The 14,539-nt window shown below is 37.2% G+C and overlaps 1 protein-coding gene across 3 annotated transcripts in view; it reads left to right on the top strand.

Annotated features, from left to right (window-relative positions):
* The window catches only part of SYT10 (synaptotagmin 10), a 66,502-nt gene that overhangs the window by 12,103 nt on the left and 39,860 nt on the right, over positions 1-14,539 (top strand). For all 3 annotated transcript variants that reach the window (XR_009617348.3, XM_060657946.3, XM_060657945.3), the window contains exon 2: positions 6,813-7,170. Coding sequence is in view for 2 of the 3 variants with exons in the window: in XM_060657946.3 (XP_060513929.2) it covers positions 6,813-7,170 (358 nt within the window). In the remaining variant the exon portion in view is untranslated. The remainder of the gene's footprint in view (positions 1-6,812; positions 7,171-14,539) is intronic.

Genomic DNA, 14,539 nt, shown 5'->3' with positions numbered 1-14,539 from the left:
CACATCCTAATAAAACACCTCCATCACCTCCACGTGCTACTCTTTCCTCCTTTCTCTTTCCTCCTTTCCAACATCCAGTTTCCTGAAGGAATGGTCTACTCTCATAGAATCCACTTCCTCACTCCTATTCATTTATTTAACCACATTAATGTACTTAATATAGCCTCTCCTTCACTAATCTCATTGAATTCACTAAAACCTACTTGTTAATGTTAATAGTTACTTATTCTAATTGAACTTACTTTAACGTTTTTATGTTGATTACTTCTTAGGATATTCTCCTCCAGGGATGTCTTGGTAGCTGAGTCAGTTAAGTGTCTGACTCTTGATTTTGGCTCAAGTCAAGATCTGACAGTTTTAAGATGGTGCCCCCAGTCAGGCTCCTTGCTGAGCGTAGAGCCTGCTTAAGATTCTCTGTCCCTTTGTCCCTCCCCCCTTCTTATGCTTTCTCTTGCTCGCCCCTTCTCTCTCAAATATATATATGAAAACACATTGACCTGAGTTTGTTTTTTCATACTTTCTCAGGTTTCTATGCACACAGGCTCTTTGTTCCTTTAAGTTCTTTTTCTTTAAATATTGATGTACTCAGGTTTCTATCAAATTTTGTCTTCTCTTTCCTGGATTCAGATTCCACTATTAAAGGAAGTCCTTCAATTTCATCTTTAGTTGCAGTCATGCATTACCAATAACTTCCTCAAAATTTCTACTTGCATGAGCACAAGTACTTCAGACTTAGTATGACCAAAGCTGAAGGCATGGTCTTCCTTGCTTCATCATCCTGTTTGTCTCCCACTAACTCACATTCTTATCCTTCAGTCTTCACACTCCTTAACTGGAACTTTAACTTCCAGTTATCTCCTGAATCTGCTTTTCTCCTCATTTCAGCAGCCCTCATTCAGAACCACTATAATCCTTCAATTAATGACTATTATCATATGTTAACTAGTTTCTCTTCTTCTAGTCTGACCTCCACTCTTATCTTCTCCTTAGCCAGAGTGTTATTTCTGAAATGCATTTCTGACCATTTCAATATCTTTATTTAAAAATGTTTCTGAGGTTATTTATTTTTCTTTGAACTAAGTCCAGACTCATAACATTTTTCATACCATGGTTAAATGTGAGTCACAATCATAAAAAAAATCATTTAAAACATTTTGATGACTTTATAAATTCTCCCAGATTCTTCCTTATTCTTTTGATAGTCAGATACTTTTATTTTGCTAAACAAATTTTGTTGAAAAAATTTATGTCATAAAGACCTAAGTATTAAACAGTTCATTTTGTTTTTAATACCTTTACTGGTTAGCCATAATTACAATAGCAAGCAATGCAAAATATATAAAATACAATAAGCTTATTTTTATAAATTTAGTTTTATTGTTTCAGGATAAAATTCTAATTATCCCAACTTCTTTCACTTTTTGCTGTTGAGAAGAAGGAAATCTCTTTTTCCCTTTGCTGTATGCTTTTGAATGAAAGGAGCTGCAAGATAGGAATCTTGGCCCACCCTCATCTCTGAGAAATGACTTACCAGTTTCCCCCTTCTTTGATGTATGAGCTTCATATCCTCAGGAAACAAATATTCTCTACTCCTCCATGTAGTAAATTTTATGGGGTCCAGTCCTCATGGGGAATACCAGTGGTGGTGCAGCCAGGCTTGTGACTGTATGGTGAAGTCTAATTCAATTCAAGGTGGCAGATTAGCAAATCCACTTTCTGATAGACCTAAGCTGATAGCTGCCTGTATTTTAATTGCTGCCTGTTTGAACATGTGTTTGCCTCTCAGTTGTTTTGAGCACATATGGACAGGAAAATGGAATGTTACTTGTTAGCTTCCTGAAACATTAATATTTACTTAGAAATGCTGGTGTTCATTTTAAACAAATTCACTCCTTTCAGTACCAGTTGTCATCAGATGAGTCTCTCCTCTTGTTACTAATCTGTGAATCACCATTCAGTCCATACTCAATCCATAACTATGCCTCTTTTCTCCTCAGTACTCTTGTTTAAAGAAGAATAAAGAGTTGATAATGACAGCAAACCATCACTGCACTTACTATCCAAATTAACTTTATATACCTTTATATACTTTATATACCTTTATTTAAACCTCACAACATCCTATGAAATAAATATAAATACTTCTATTTTTACGAGACTCTTAAAACCTAAACAACTTGCCCAAAGTCCCTGTGGTGGAGCTGACATTTGAACCCAGATCTAAACTGTGCCAGGGTACAAGCTATATTATATTATCTTCCTGGTAGAAGGATTTCTGCATATTCCTTCTAAATCACTCAGTTTTTAGTCATCTAGCCACCTCAAAATCTACAGCCTTTTAAGTTCTTTTTCAGGTAATTCCCAAAATGTGGATTCAATAGCTCCATAAACATTTTTTGACCATTTGATAAATACCAGACATTACAATAGGTGAATAAATTTGGTTTCTGCTCTGAAGGATCAAGGAATGAGTTTATGTGTAGGATGGGAGCATTTGGAGAAGCAAAATAAGTACAGATGTGCAATCTCTTATCCACAATCACAAAACCTCAAAATCCCGAAAACTGACAATTATTTTGTAAATTGTAGCATTTTGGCATCAACACCCTATCTGAATTGGCATTAAGCTACTTATAATCTTCAGTGATCCCACTCAGTGTGACTAATTCATACATTTCATTTTAGATGTATCAATGTGTTTGGTTACTCAGTGTTATCCCAGATAATGTGTACTATATTGCCTTTCTAATATTCAAAAGAAAATAATTTTTGAAACACATTGTGTCCCAGGAGTTTTGGGTAAGAGAGTGTCAAAAAAGAGGTACTATTTGGATCTGATTGTTGAATACAAATTTGCCAGGAAGCCAAATGGAGGAAGATAAATGCAGTGGAACTACACGCAACAGCCTGAACAAAATCACGAGAGAGTAATGAGTGGTCAGGGGAAGGTGTACAGGTAGGAAAGTGACAGAAGAATAAAGGTGACCAGTTCCCAGGGGTAAAATCACAAAGGTGCTGTGGAATGCCTTACAAAGTTTGGATTTGTCCCAGATGGCTAAGAGGTGATATAGAAGAATGTTAGGCTAAGAGAGGTAAGGTGACCATACATCTCAGTTGCCAGGACATGACTCGGTTTCTTCCTGCTACCCAAGCATTATTGATAACACAATTTTTCACTTTCACAAGTAATTTAGTTTGGGTGAAATAGTTTATGGGCCCCTAAATGGTAGAACCAGATAATGATTTTAGAAAGAAAATTGTCAGTAGTAGGGAAAATGGAATTAGGGTCAGAGATTTCCACAGGACTTTTTCCTAAAATGAGAATAACCTTATGAATGCCAAAACCTAGCATGTAGGAAAAATGGCATAAAAGAATGTCATCACATTTTTGTGGGTGAGTAAAAGTTTTCTAATGCCTATAAGTAAGAAGGGAGGCATTTTCAGTTGTGGACTGAAAACAAACTCCATCCTTTCTTCTACCTCACATTGTCCTGCGGTTTCCTTATATCTTGGCTTTTGGCTCCAGCTGAGTTGAAGAAGTTAACTGAGTTAAAATACCCAGAAAAATATAACATAAATGGAGCTGAAAATACATAAATATTATGAATCCATATTTGTAGTATTTATGCCTCCATTTAAAATAATTAGGAAGCAAGGGGCACCTGGGTGGCTCAGTCGGTTAAGCGTCTGACTGGCTCAGGTCATGATCAGTTCATGGGTTTGGGCTCCACGTCATCAGGCTCTGTGCTGACAGCTCAGAGCCCGGACCCTGCTTTGGATTCTGTGTCTCCCTCTCTCTTTCTGCCCTTCCGCCACTTGTGCACATGCACATGTTTTCTCTCTCTCTCTCTCTCAAAATAAACATTAAAAAAAGTAGGAAGTATATTGATGTGTTTTTCATTTTTTCAAGTTACGGGGCTAATGAACAAATTAATAAGTAAAAGTAAATTACAAAATATAAAATATGATCATACATTCTTCACCAATTGAATATAAATGGGAAATATATTTAATGGTTGCTTTAATAAGCAAGTAGAAAATGAAGGAAAATATTAATATCTATGTATCACAGTATGTCAAATTAATTTTTATCTTATAATTAGGTAGCATTAAAAATTTGGAATTATTTCAATTTCTGAATAGATTTCCATTAGGTACAAATTGGGAGTTTCAACAGAACCATTTTATCTTACTAATCAGGAAAATGTAAATTAAAACAAGGTATCATTTTCCCATCATATCAGTGAAAATTAAAGTATAACAGCTTTTCTCTGAGATTACAGGAACTAGTATACTCTTAGGATGTTTTTGTTATAGACACTCTGGGATTCTTTTGGAAATAGCTAATAAAATTAAATATGTGCATAACCTATGACCTTGCAATTCTATTTCTAGACATTTACCTTAGAGAAACACTCACAAATATGTACAAGAAGAAGGGGCAAAGGTGCTCATTATAGCTATGTGGTAATAGCAAAACACTGGGTATAATCTATCCCATAATATCCATCATGGGGAAGTATTATGGAATGCTATGTGAGATGAAGTTAGACCCCAAGGGTCATTGAATTAAAAAGTAAAGCAAATTGAAGAAATAAATATGCAGTAAGCCATTTAAGGTTTTTTTAAAAAGTTTTGTATGGGTTTTTAAGAAGTATCTTTATTAGTGCTTGGGCTGGACAGATATACCCCAAACTGGGATCAGTGGTTGCTTCTAGGGAGGGGTAGGAAATCTTGAATTTCCAGTAGTGGTTAAAGGAAATTAGATTTATTCTTTATTAGTTTTTTAGGCCTTTCATAGCAAAGTACCACAGACTGGTAGCTTAAACAATAGAAACTTATTTCCTCACAGTTGTGAAAACTTGATGTCTGAGATCAAGGTATCAGGAGGGTTGATTTTTTTTCCGAGGCCTCTCCCCTTGCTTATAGGTGGCCACCTTCTCCCTTTGTTTTCACATGGTCTTTCCTCTGTGAGCACCTTTGTCCTAATCTCCTCTTCTTACAAGGACACCAGTCATACTGGAATAGTGCCTATTCATAATGACCTCATTTTGCCTTTATGACTAATTTAAAGGCCCTATCTCCAAATACAGTCACATTCTGAGGCACTAGGGGGTGAGGATTTCAACATAAGAAAATGGAAAGGATTAAGGGACAGACACAATCCAGCCTATAACATATTCCTAACATTTTTATTTTAAACAAAAGAAATTGGATTCATATTTATATTGAGGCTAAGCAAAGTTGTAAAAGAAAATGACAAGATTATTTACATCTAGACAAATTTCCCTTTACAGGAAATCTTTTTAGTTTTTAAGGGTGCTGTAACACCAGATTGCCAACATTGGTTATCCTAGGAAGGTGAAAATGGAAGTAGGTAGGGGGATATCCTTAACTTTTTAAAAAACAGACTTGACTGTTTAGAGCAGCTTTAGATTTACATAAAAATTGGGAAGATAGTACAGAGTTCCCATATACCCCACACCCAGTTTCTCCTGTTATTAATATTTTACATTAATATGGGTTATTTGTTGTAATTAATGAAGCAGTATTGATACACTGTTACTTAAAGTCCATACTTTATTCACATTTCCTTAGTTTTTACCTAATATCCTTTTCCTATCTCAGGACTCCCATCTAGGATACCACATTACATTTGGTTGTCATTGTCTCCATAATCTCCTCTTGGCTATGATAGTTTTTCAGACTTTTTATTTGACAACCTTGGCAGTGTTGAAGAGTGCTGGTAAGATATTTTGTAGAATGCCCTCCTACTGGAATTTGTCTTATAGATTTCTAATGATTAGTCTTGGGTTATGGGTTTGGGAAAGAAGACCACAAAGGTAGAGTGCCATTTTCATCACATCATATTAAGGGTGTGTACTATCAACATGATTCATTATTGCCAACAGTCACCTTGATCACCTGGTGAGGTCTCTCCAACTATAGTTACCCTTTTTTGCCCCTTTCCATACTGTCTTCTCTGGAAGGAAGTCACTATGTGCAGTATGTGCACTATGTCCACACTTGAGGAGTGGGAGCTGTGGTCCACCTTCTTTAGAACAGAGTATCTATGTATATTGCTTGGAATTCTTCTGCACAAGAGATTTGTTTCTTTTCTCTCATTCATTTATTTACTCAATCTTACTAACTTTTTTTTTTACTATATTTCTTTGGATCATTTTACATAATGAGCATATATTAATTTTGTGGTTATTTTGAAATAAGGATATTTTAGAGATACTTACATCATTAATTTGGGACGTTAGAAAGTAGGAACATGCAAGGTTATCAGAAAGGACCTAGGGAGGTTAAAAATATAACTACCAGTGTACCTCTTCTCTGTTAGTAACGTATTATTCTTATTTAGACTATAGAAAGTGGTTTATACAAATATTTGATACGATTCCCTGCTTAGAAAGTGAGAAGTTTACATCTTTAGATAAAAGATGAAACAAACAGAAGCCTTCTTATTGTGTGCATTTTCTGAGTTTCTTAAGTTTCATAACTTCATGGCAGGTTATAAGTTGCCACCTTTCATTTTGCAAACTCTTGGACCCCTTGTACTGTTCTTTGAAATAATGTGCATATATCATGCCTTTTCTATACACAATTGGGATTCTTCATATATCTCCTTTGAGAATTTCCAGGCTTAATTATTAATCTTTCCTCCCTAACTTAAAAGTAAATTTTGAAACTCTAAAAAAGAAATCTGTTGATAATAACCATAATGTAAATTATCTCACTGTTTCTGCTCTTTTATGTACACTATCAGTGGATTAATATTTCTTTACATTGTGATTTTTTTCCAGATATTTCGGTCAGCTTGTTAGCGGTGGTTGTCAGCTTCTGTGGCCTGGCCTTGTTGGTTGTCTCACTTTTTGTCTTCTGGAAGTTGTGCTGGCCTTGTTGGAAAAGCAAACCTGTGACTTCCAACGTCAGTACCCTTCCACAGAGCATTTCAAGTGCTCCTACTGAAGTCTTTGAGGCCGAAGAGAAAAAAGAAGTTAAAGAAAATGAAAAGCCAGCTCTAAAAGCTGTTGAGCCTGCTATAAAAATCAGCCACACTTCCCCTGATATCCCAGCAGAAGTCCAAAATGCTTTAAAAGAACATTTAATTAAACATGCACGTGTGCAAAGACAAATTACTGAACCTACATCCTCATCCCGGTAAGAAAAGATCAAATATATAAAACTCTGCGTGCGTGTATGTGTGTGCTTGTGTGTGTGTGTGTGTGTGTGTGTGTGTGTGTGTGTGTGTGTGAGAGACTTTGTAAGGGGAGAAAAATGGAGATGAGAAAGGAGAAAAGAAAAACAGGAGAAATGAGAATGACATAAGAAACAGAGCATTGAATAAAGAGGAAAAGGGCAGGACAGTTAAGCATCCAACTCTTGATTTCAACTCAGGTCATAATCTCGTGGTTCATGAGTTCGAGGCCTACATCAGGCTCTGAGCCGACAACATGGAGCTTGCTTGGGATTCTCTGTCTCTCTCTCTCTCTCTCTCTCTCTCTGCCCCTCCTCTTCTCATGCTAGCTCTCTGGCTGTCTCTGGCTCTCAAAAATAAATAAATAGGGGCACCTGGGTGGTTCAGTCGGGTAAGGTCCAACTTGATTTCTGCTCAGGTAATGATCCCACAGTTCTTGAGATCAAGCCCTGAGTTGGGCTTCATGCTGACAGCACAGAGTCTGCTTGAGATTCTCTCCCTTCCTCTCTGCCTCTCCCCCATTCACTCATGCACACATGTTGTCTCTTTCAAAATGAAGAAGCATTACAAAATTAAATAAATAAACCTTAAAAAAAAAAGAGGAAAAGGGTAGGACAGAGGAAGTAAGGATGAGGGAAACTGAGGACAAAGGAGCCAGACAGGGAGCAGTACCATGAAGGGGTTTTAGTAGAATTTAAGGTCTCAGTAAGATAACATAACTACTGACTATTATTTGTTAACTCTTTCCCTTGAAAGATCATTGCTTGATAGTTGCTACTTGCAGTCTCAGTGTAGTTTAAGTCAACCAATAAAAATCAAGAAAACAGCTACTTGCAATGTCTGTCATGAAATCATCTGGAAGTTCACAATCAAAATTGAGTAACAGAGATTAATATTGAGTCTCCAGTTGTTTAGTAACTGCATTGTCCCCATGGAACCACTGGAAAATGCTATTTGAACACATATAGGCCAAGCCATATTGGGCAGAGTGTGGTAAATGCCACAGGAGTTTTGGTGAATATCCTGAGCACACTAAAGAGTGTATACAAAAGGAGGGAAATGAGAGCCTCTTCATGGAGATATATTTTAACTCTGCTTGGAAAAATTAGTAAAAGATTGCTTGAATGAAAATAATTTGCTATAATGTATTTCAAATTGTGTTAACTGTAAAGGAAACATAGATTCTTTTTTTTTTAATTTTTTAATGTTTATTTAAAGAGACAGAGCATGAACAGGGAGGGGCAGAGAGAGAAGGAGACACAGAATCCCAAACGGGCTCCAGGCTCTGAGCTGTCAGCACAGAGCCCAACGCGGGGCTCGAACCCGGGAACTGCGAGATCATGACCTGAGCCAAAGTCAGATGCCCAACCAACTGAGCCACCCAGGCGTCCCAAGGAAAAACACATTCTTGTGAAGAGTCATTTTTTTTCTATTAAGGATGGTCTTCAGTCCTTAAAATGAATGACAAAGTAGTGGTACTGGTTTTTCTCTGCTTCTCAGAAGTAACAACTAGTTTTACCCGAGGGCAGAGGAAAATCAGTGGTTTGGAAAGGCAAATATGGTTTCCTGCTAAGTAACTGACTTCCTAATCTTCCCTTTCTACCTCTCTAAATCTAAGTAACATCTACGCTTTCTGACATGACATACTTTTGTAGGTTTAAAAATCTGTGAAATTGAAACACTGTGCATGGATCATGTTTGCCACTAGGATTGAAAGAATATTCAGTATATCTTTTGTGAAATAGAAAAGAATTGTATCAGAGGGGCCTGGGTGGCTCCGTCGATTAAGTGTCTGACTTTGGCTCAGGTCATGATCTCACACTCTGTGGGTCTGAGCCCTGCATCGGGCTCTATGCTTACAGCTCAGAGCCTGGAGCCTGCTTCGGATTCTGTGTCTCCCTCGCTCTCTGCCCTTCCCCTGCTCGTGCTCTGTCTCTCTCTGTCTCAAAAATAAAAACATTAAAAAAATTTTTTTAAAAATAAAAGAAGAGAATTGTATCAATAAATAAATCCACCTCTTTCTGAAATACATTCCAGACAAACAAGTAAGAAAAACTGTTACTTTGGGGATAAGGAACTTTGGAATAAGGAGGATGGATGGAGGTGTCTTTTCCACGTTATGCTTTTCTGTGCTCTTTAAAATTTATAACCAATGTATGTCTCATAGTTAGTTTTTCTGAGCAGTGGCATTTAGGGTCATTTTTAATTTTTATGATTTCTATGTAATATGAATATATGTTAACTTAAACTTATCTATTATGGTTATTTAACTGAAATAATTATCCCCTATGCCACTTTTAAAAACATTTATAAGAGGGGCACCTGGGTGGCTCAGTGAGTTAAGCATCCGACTTTGGCTCAGGTCATGATCTCATGGTTTGTGAATTCCAGCCCCACATCAGGCTCTGTGCTGACAGCTCGGAGCCTGGTACCTGCTTCAGATTCTATGTCTCCCCCTCTCTCTGCCCCTCCCATGCTCATGCTCTGTCTGTATCTCTCAATAATAAATAAATGTTAAGAAAAATTAAAAATAAAAAAATATTTTTAAGAAAAACTGCTTTAAAACTATCTGATTGCTTGATTATCACTACTCTCATCACTGGCAACGGTGGCCAAATACAGTATTTAGTAAAGCCTTAAAGACACTCAGAAGTTTTAGAGTAAAAATGTTCAATTAATTTACAAAACATTTTTATTTATTTTTTATAAAACATATTTTAAATATTGACAGCAGTATGTACATCAATCAGCTTAGCACTCAGAATCATTAAGCTCTTTTAGTTGATAAGTGCACTTTGTCCCCCAATCTTAAAAAAACATAAAGATTAAATTACACATACATTGTATTTTCTAAGAGAAAAAGTAGAATACAAATTCATAGTTTTGCTAGAACTTTGATATTTCATCTACCTCTTTGAATTTCCTTGTTTATATGAGTGGCTGGGGAAGGAAGAAAGATTTATTTTTGAGCACTTGCAATTTGGTCACTATGCCAGGCACCCTTCCTGCTAATCCTGCCGACCTGCATGAAGTAAGTGTTATTAATTATTCCCATTACTTGTGAGTTAACTCAAGGCCCAGGGAAATTTATAATTTTGCCTAAAGTCATGCAGCTGGTGAAAGTTAGAATTCAAATTTATCCAGATTGATGGTTTCACATTTTAAGCATTAAAGCCAAGGGGATATATAGTTTTTTACAATCAAAGATGTTGGTTACAGTCTGCTGAGGACAGAGAGTTTGGGGGTTGAAGAATGAGGGCATCTTCCTTCTCATTCTACTCAGAAATCTAAGATTGTACGTGGTTATTGTGAATGACTAGAGTCACGATTTTAATCTCTTTGGCCTTGAGATGAATTCCTTGCATAAAACTTGATTATACTTAGTTCTCAAAACCCCTCATCTACATTAATTCCTTCATCATACTAGAAATTACCTTTATGTGGAAGGAGGAGGAAATTGCTGAGTTCATTATGCAGCCCACTTGGACACAGATTGAGGGCACATTATCATAAATCTGATTATTCTGCTCAAATCTTAACTTTTCACTGAAATGTAGCAAACTCAAACCACACACATACACACACATGCACATGCACACAATGAATTGGTTTTGTCACCTTATTAGGCTATGCCAGTTCCAGTCTGCCATTGGGACTCCCTTTTACTCGGCTCAGACAGTAGCTGACAAACATCTTACCCTTTCAAGTCTTATTTGTCTCTATATCTTAATAACATTTTGATTGGTTCAGAAATTAACAGCATTGCTGGAAACTGGAACATTTTCCAAGTTCTTATCTTCCTTTTCAAGTGCCTAGACACTTGGCCACATCAGCTTGCCAGCAGCCAAATGACTCAGGAGGCATCTCTGTATTTCTTAGTTATTAACATTATTCTAGCATGTATCTTGATTGATTGTTCATTCATTCAATAGTCTCATTCAGTAGATATTTACTAATGGGTATCATCAGTGTCTTATACACACCCTGTCCACCCTGCAAACTTAAGGGAGCAGGAAAAAAATTTACAACATAATGCAAAGATAAGACATGAAAGACCAACTTCAGTATCAGGAATTACAAGTATAGACTGTGGTGGAGAATGTGGAATTCTGAGAACAGAAAAATTATTCCTAGTATGAGGCTTGGAAAAGGGCCAATAGGCAAAGGCTAAAGGAAATGAAGAATTCACATAAATGGCAATTGGGAGAAAGTTTGCATCCCAGATGGAAACGTTTTATGTGAAAAGACCTAGAATAGGAAATGTTGCCATGAAAGTGGAATTTACTTGATCAGAAAACAGAGTTCAGTGGAGGAGTAAAATAGAAGAGAAAGTTGGCTGGACTCAAACTATATAAGGAGGCCTTGAAACCATGGGCAGGATACTCAAGGTCTGCCCTGTCAAAAATATTTGCAGCAGAAGAGTCCCTTGGATAAAGAGCTGTGTTCTAGGAAAATTAATTTGGCAACAGCTTATAGGACAGACTAAAGAAAAAGACATCTATTTGGAAACTAATATAGTAGTTCAGGCATGATAAAAATCAAGAAATAGCAAACAATAACCGAAAGACAAAAACCTGAAGGAAGTTGTAAAGGAAGAATCTAAGATCCCTTATAAAAAACACTGTGACATTTTAGTCATTATGAGTGTAGCCTATACCTTTTAAAAGCCTGCCATTCAGGGGCGCCTAGGTGGTTCAATCGGTTGAGCGTCCGACTTTGGCTCAGGTCATGATCTTGCCATTCGTGGGTTTGAGCCCCATATCAGGCTCTGTGCTGACTGCTTGCTCAGAGCCTGGAGACTGCTTCGGATTCTGTGTCTCCCTCTCTCTCTGCCCCTCCCCCACTCGCACTCTGTCTCTCTCTCTCTCTCTCTCTCTCTGTCTCAAAAATAAATAAACATTTAAAAAATAAATAAATAAATAAAAGCCTGCCATTCAAACAATTACAATTTGATGATACCAAGCTACCATTCAAGCATTATGGTTCCATATTCCCCCACACATAGAGCTCTATGCTGCTTTCTTAGGCAGAAAACGCCAAATTCACTTGTGTATTGCTCTTGACACCTAGACAAAGTACTGTAGGAACTCAGGTTATATTTGTTGGTCTAAAAAAAAAATCATTAAATGAATTTGATGACCTCATCCTATTGATCCAAATGGATACTTCATGATTGTCCACCAGAGGAGTGCTTGATCTTTTGACTGTCCCCACCTCTCTGCATCTGCATTTTGGCTTTTGTGCTTCCTTCATCTGGGATGGTGACCTCTTTTTTATCTACTGTAAGATGTTTAAGGAAAATGCATCTCAGAGTCTACCTTCTCTGCCCAATTATGAGCTATTACCCTTTATCATTTGAAGCCATAGTTACAATCTAGCAATTATCTATTGTCCTAATATTTAGCTCTAGCTATTTGCCAAACTCGATGCTAAGTTCTCAGGAGAACAAGGCTGTGTAGCCTACTTTTATGCGCTCCTAATTTCTATCACTGTGTAGATAGAGAATAAGTGTCAAGTGATGCTTCTGATTGGGGTCGTCTCCACTTCTCTGTGCTCTTTTAACAACAGCATCAGGTGGTGAAATAAACTGCCCATATTAGAAAGAAGTTAATGATGGTATACTCCCAGGGATGAGTTTGAGGGCCAATTTTCTGTGCATTCATTAATGGTATAGAGAAGAGGTGAATAGTAAGTGGAAAGTAATTTGTTGAAGATGAGGAATTATATAGGTTAGCCACTGTTAGGATTCTAAATACCTACTGAAAAATAATTGGGAAACCTAATGGCAGAGCCAACTGAACATTAACAAAAGCAGGAAAATGTGCATAGGAAGAAATTGTCTTATATGTGTTCATGGACTTACAATCAGCTATGTATGGTTGCTTACAAAAGTAATTTTTAAAATCATTATATAAGAGAAATGAAAGAATTATATAAAAATACATAAAACTGGATTGTATAGTTTTCTTTAAGAGATTTTTTTTTTCAATTAAATTCCTCCTAAAAGCAGAAATTGCAATTATCCATTCCAGGGCACTGTAAGTAATGGAAAGCAAGATGTTATACAAAGGGAGAGTATAAAAGATATAAACCTAGCTAGGATGTCAAGAAGCAGTATTTACCCAAAACTGAGAGAACTGAGAACTATCTCTTTGAAATAAAATTTCATGAAACATGCTGTACATGAAACCATTTCATGGTTTAACCATTTAACCATGAAATGGTTAAATAACCCTTTTCATGAAACATGTATTTGATAAATACACTAACTTCTTTTCTGAAGTGGGATGGCTCTTTGAACCAAGGTCAAAGACAAAACCTTATAAAATAAATTCAAACTTGGAGAGTTTGTTTTCTGGCACTGACAAATACCATCTCCTCTTTATAAGCACTAATTATGAATCGATTGGACTCTTCTTTATAATACAGAATATTCTTGGGAAGTTTGATTTCATGAGTCACAGGAATATTAGGGTAAATTGTTTTAAATTTTTTTTAACGTTTATTTATTATTGAGAGACAGAGACAGAGCATGAGCAGGGGAGGGGAAGAGAGGGGAGGAGACACAGAATCCAAAGCAGGCTCCAGGCTCCGAGCTGTCAACACAGAGCCTGACGCAGGACTCGAACTCACAAACTGTGAGATCATGACCTGAGCCGAAGTCGGATGCTTAACTGACTGAGCCACCCAGGCGCCCCTAGGGTAAATTGTTTTAATACAAACTCCAATTAACATTTCCTGAGTCTCAGCATATGTTATTATGAAATTCATGAAAAGGTGAATAATACTTAGTCTCTGCTGTTATGAAGACTACAGTCTAGCACACGGGTTGAGGAATGGAAGACAGATGTGGAAACATAATTTCAATACACTGTTTGCAGACGTCAGGAAGAGCATAACAGACTGAGAAATGGAGACTTGTAAAGCAGGAGAAAAGCCAAGAGGTATAACTTGGAAGCCAAGTGAACAGAGTATGTAAATAACCAGGAATGATTAATTGTTAAGTGACCCTAATAAGGTCAGTTGGGATGAAGACCGTGAATTGCCCTGGGAGCTTAGCAAAGTGGGGAAGACATTGTTCACATTTCTAAGTGGTTATGGTGGAGTTGGGCATATGTAAAGCTAATTAGAATATGTTTAAATAGGGGCGCCTGGGTGGCGCAGTCGGTTAAGCGTCTGACTTCAGCCAGGTCACGATCTCACGGTCCGTGAGTTCGAGCCCCGCGTCAGGCTCTGGGCTGATGGCTCAGAGCCTGGAGCCTGTTTCCGATTCTGTGTCTCCCTCTCTCTCTGTCCCTCCCCCGTTCATGCTCTGTCTCTCTCTGTCCCAAA

The sequence above is a fragment of the Panthera onca genome, chromosome B4 (assembly GCF_046562875.1).
Source record: "Panthera onca isolate mPanOnc1 chromosome B4, mPanOnc1 haplotype 2, whole genome shotgun sequence".
Classification (NCBI taxonomy): domain Eukaryota; kingdom Metazoa; phylum Chordata; class Mammalia; order Carnivora; family Felidae; genus Panthera; species Panthera onca.
This window is presented reverse-complemented; position numbering and strand designations above follow the sequence as displayed.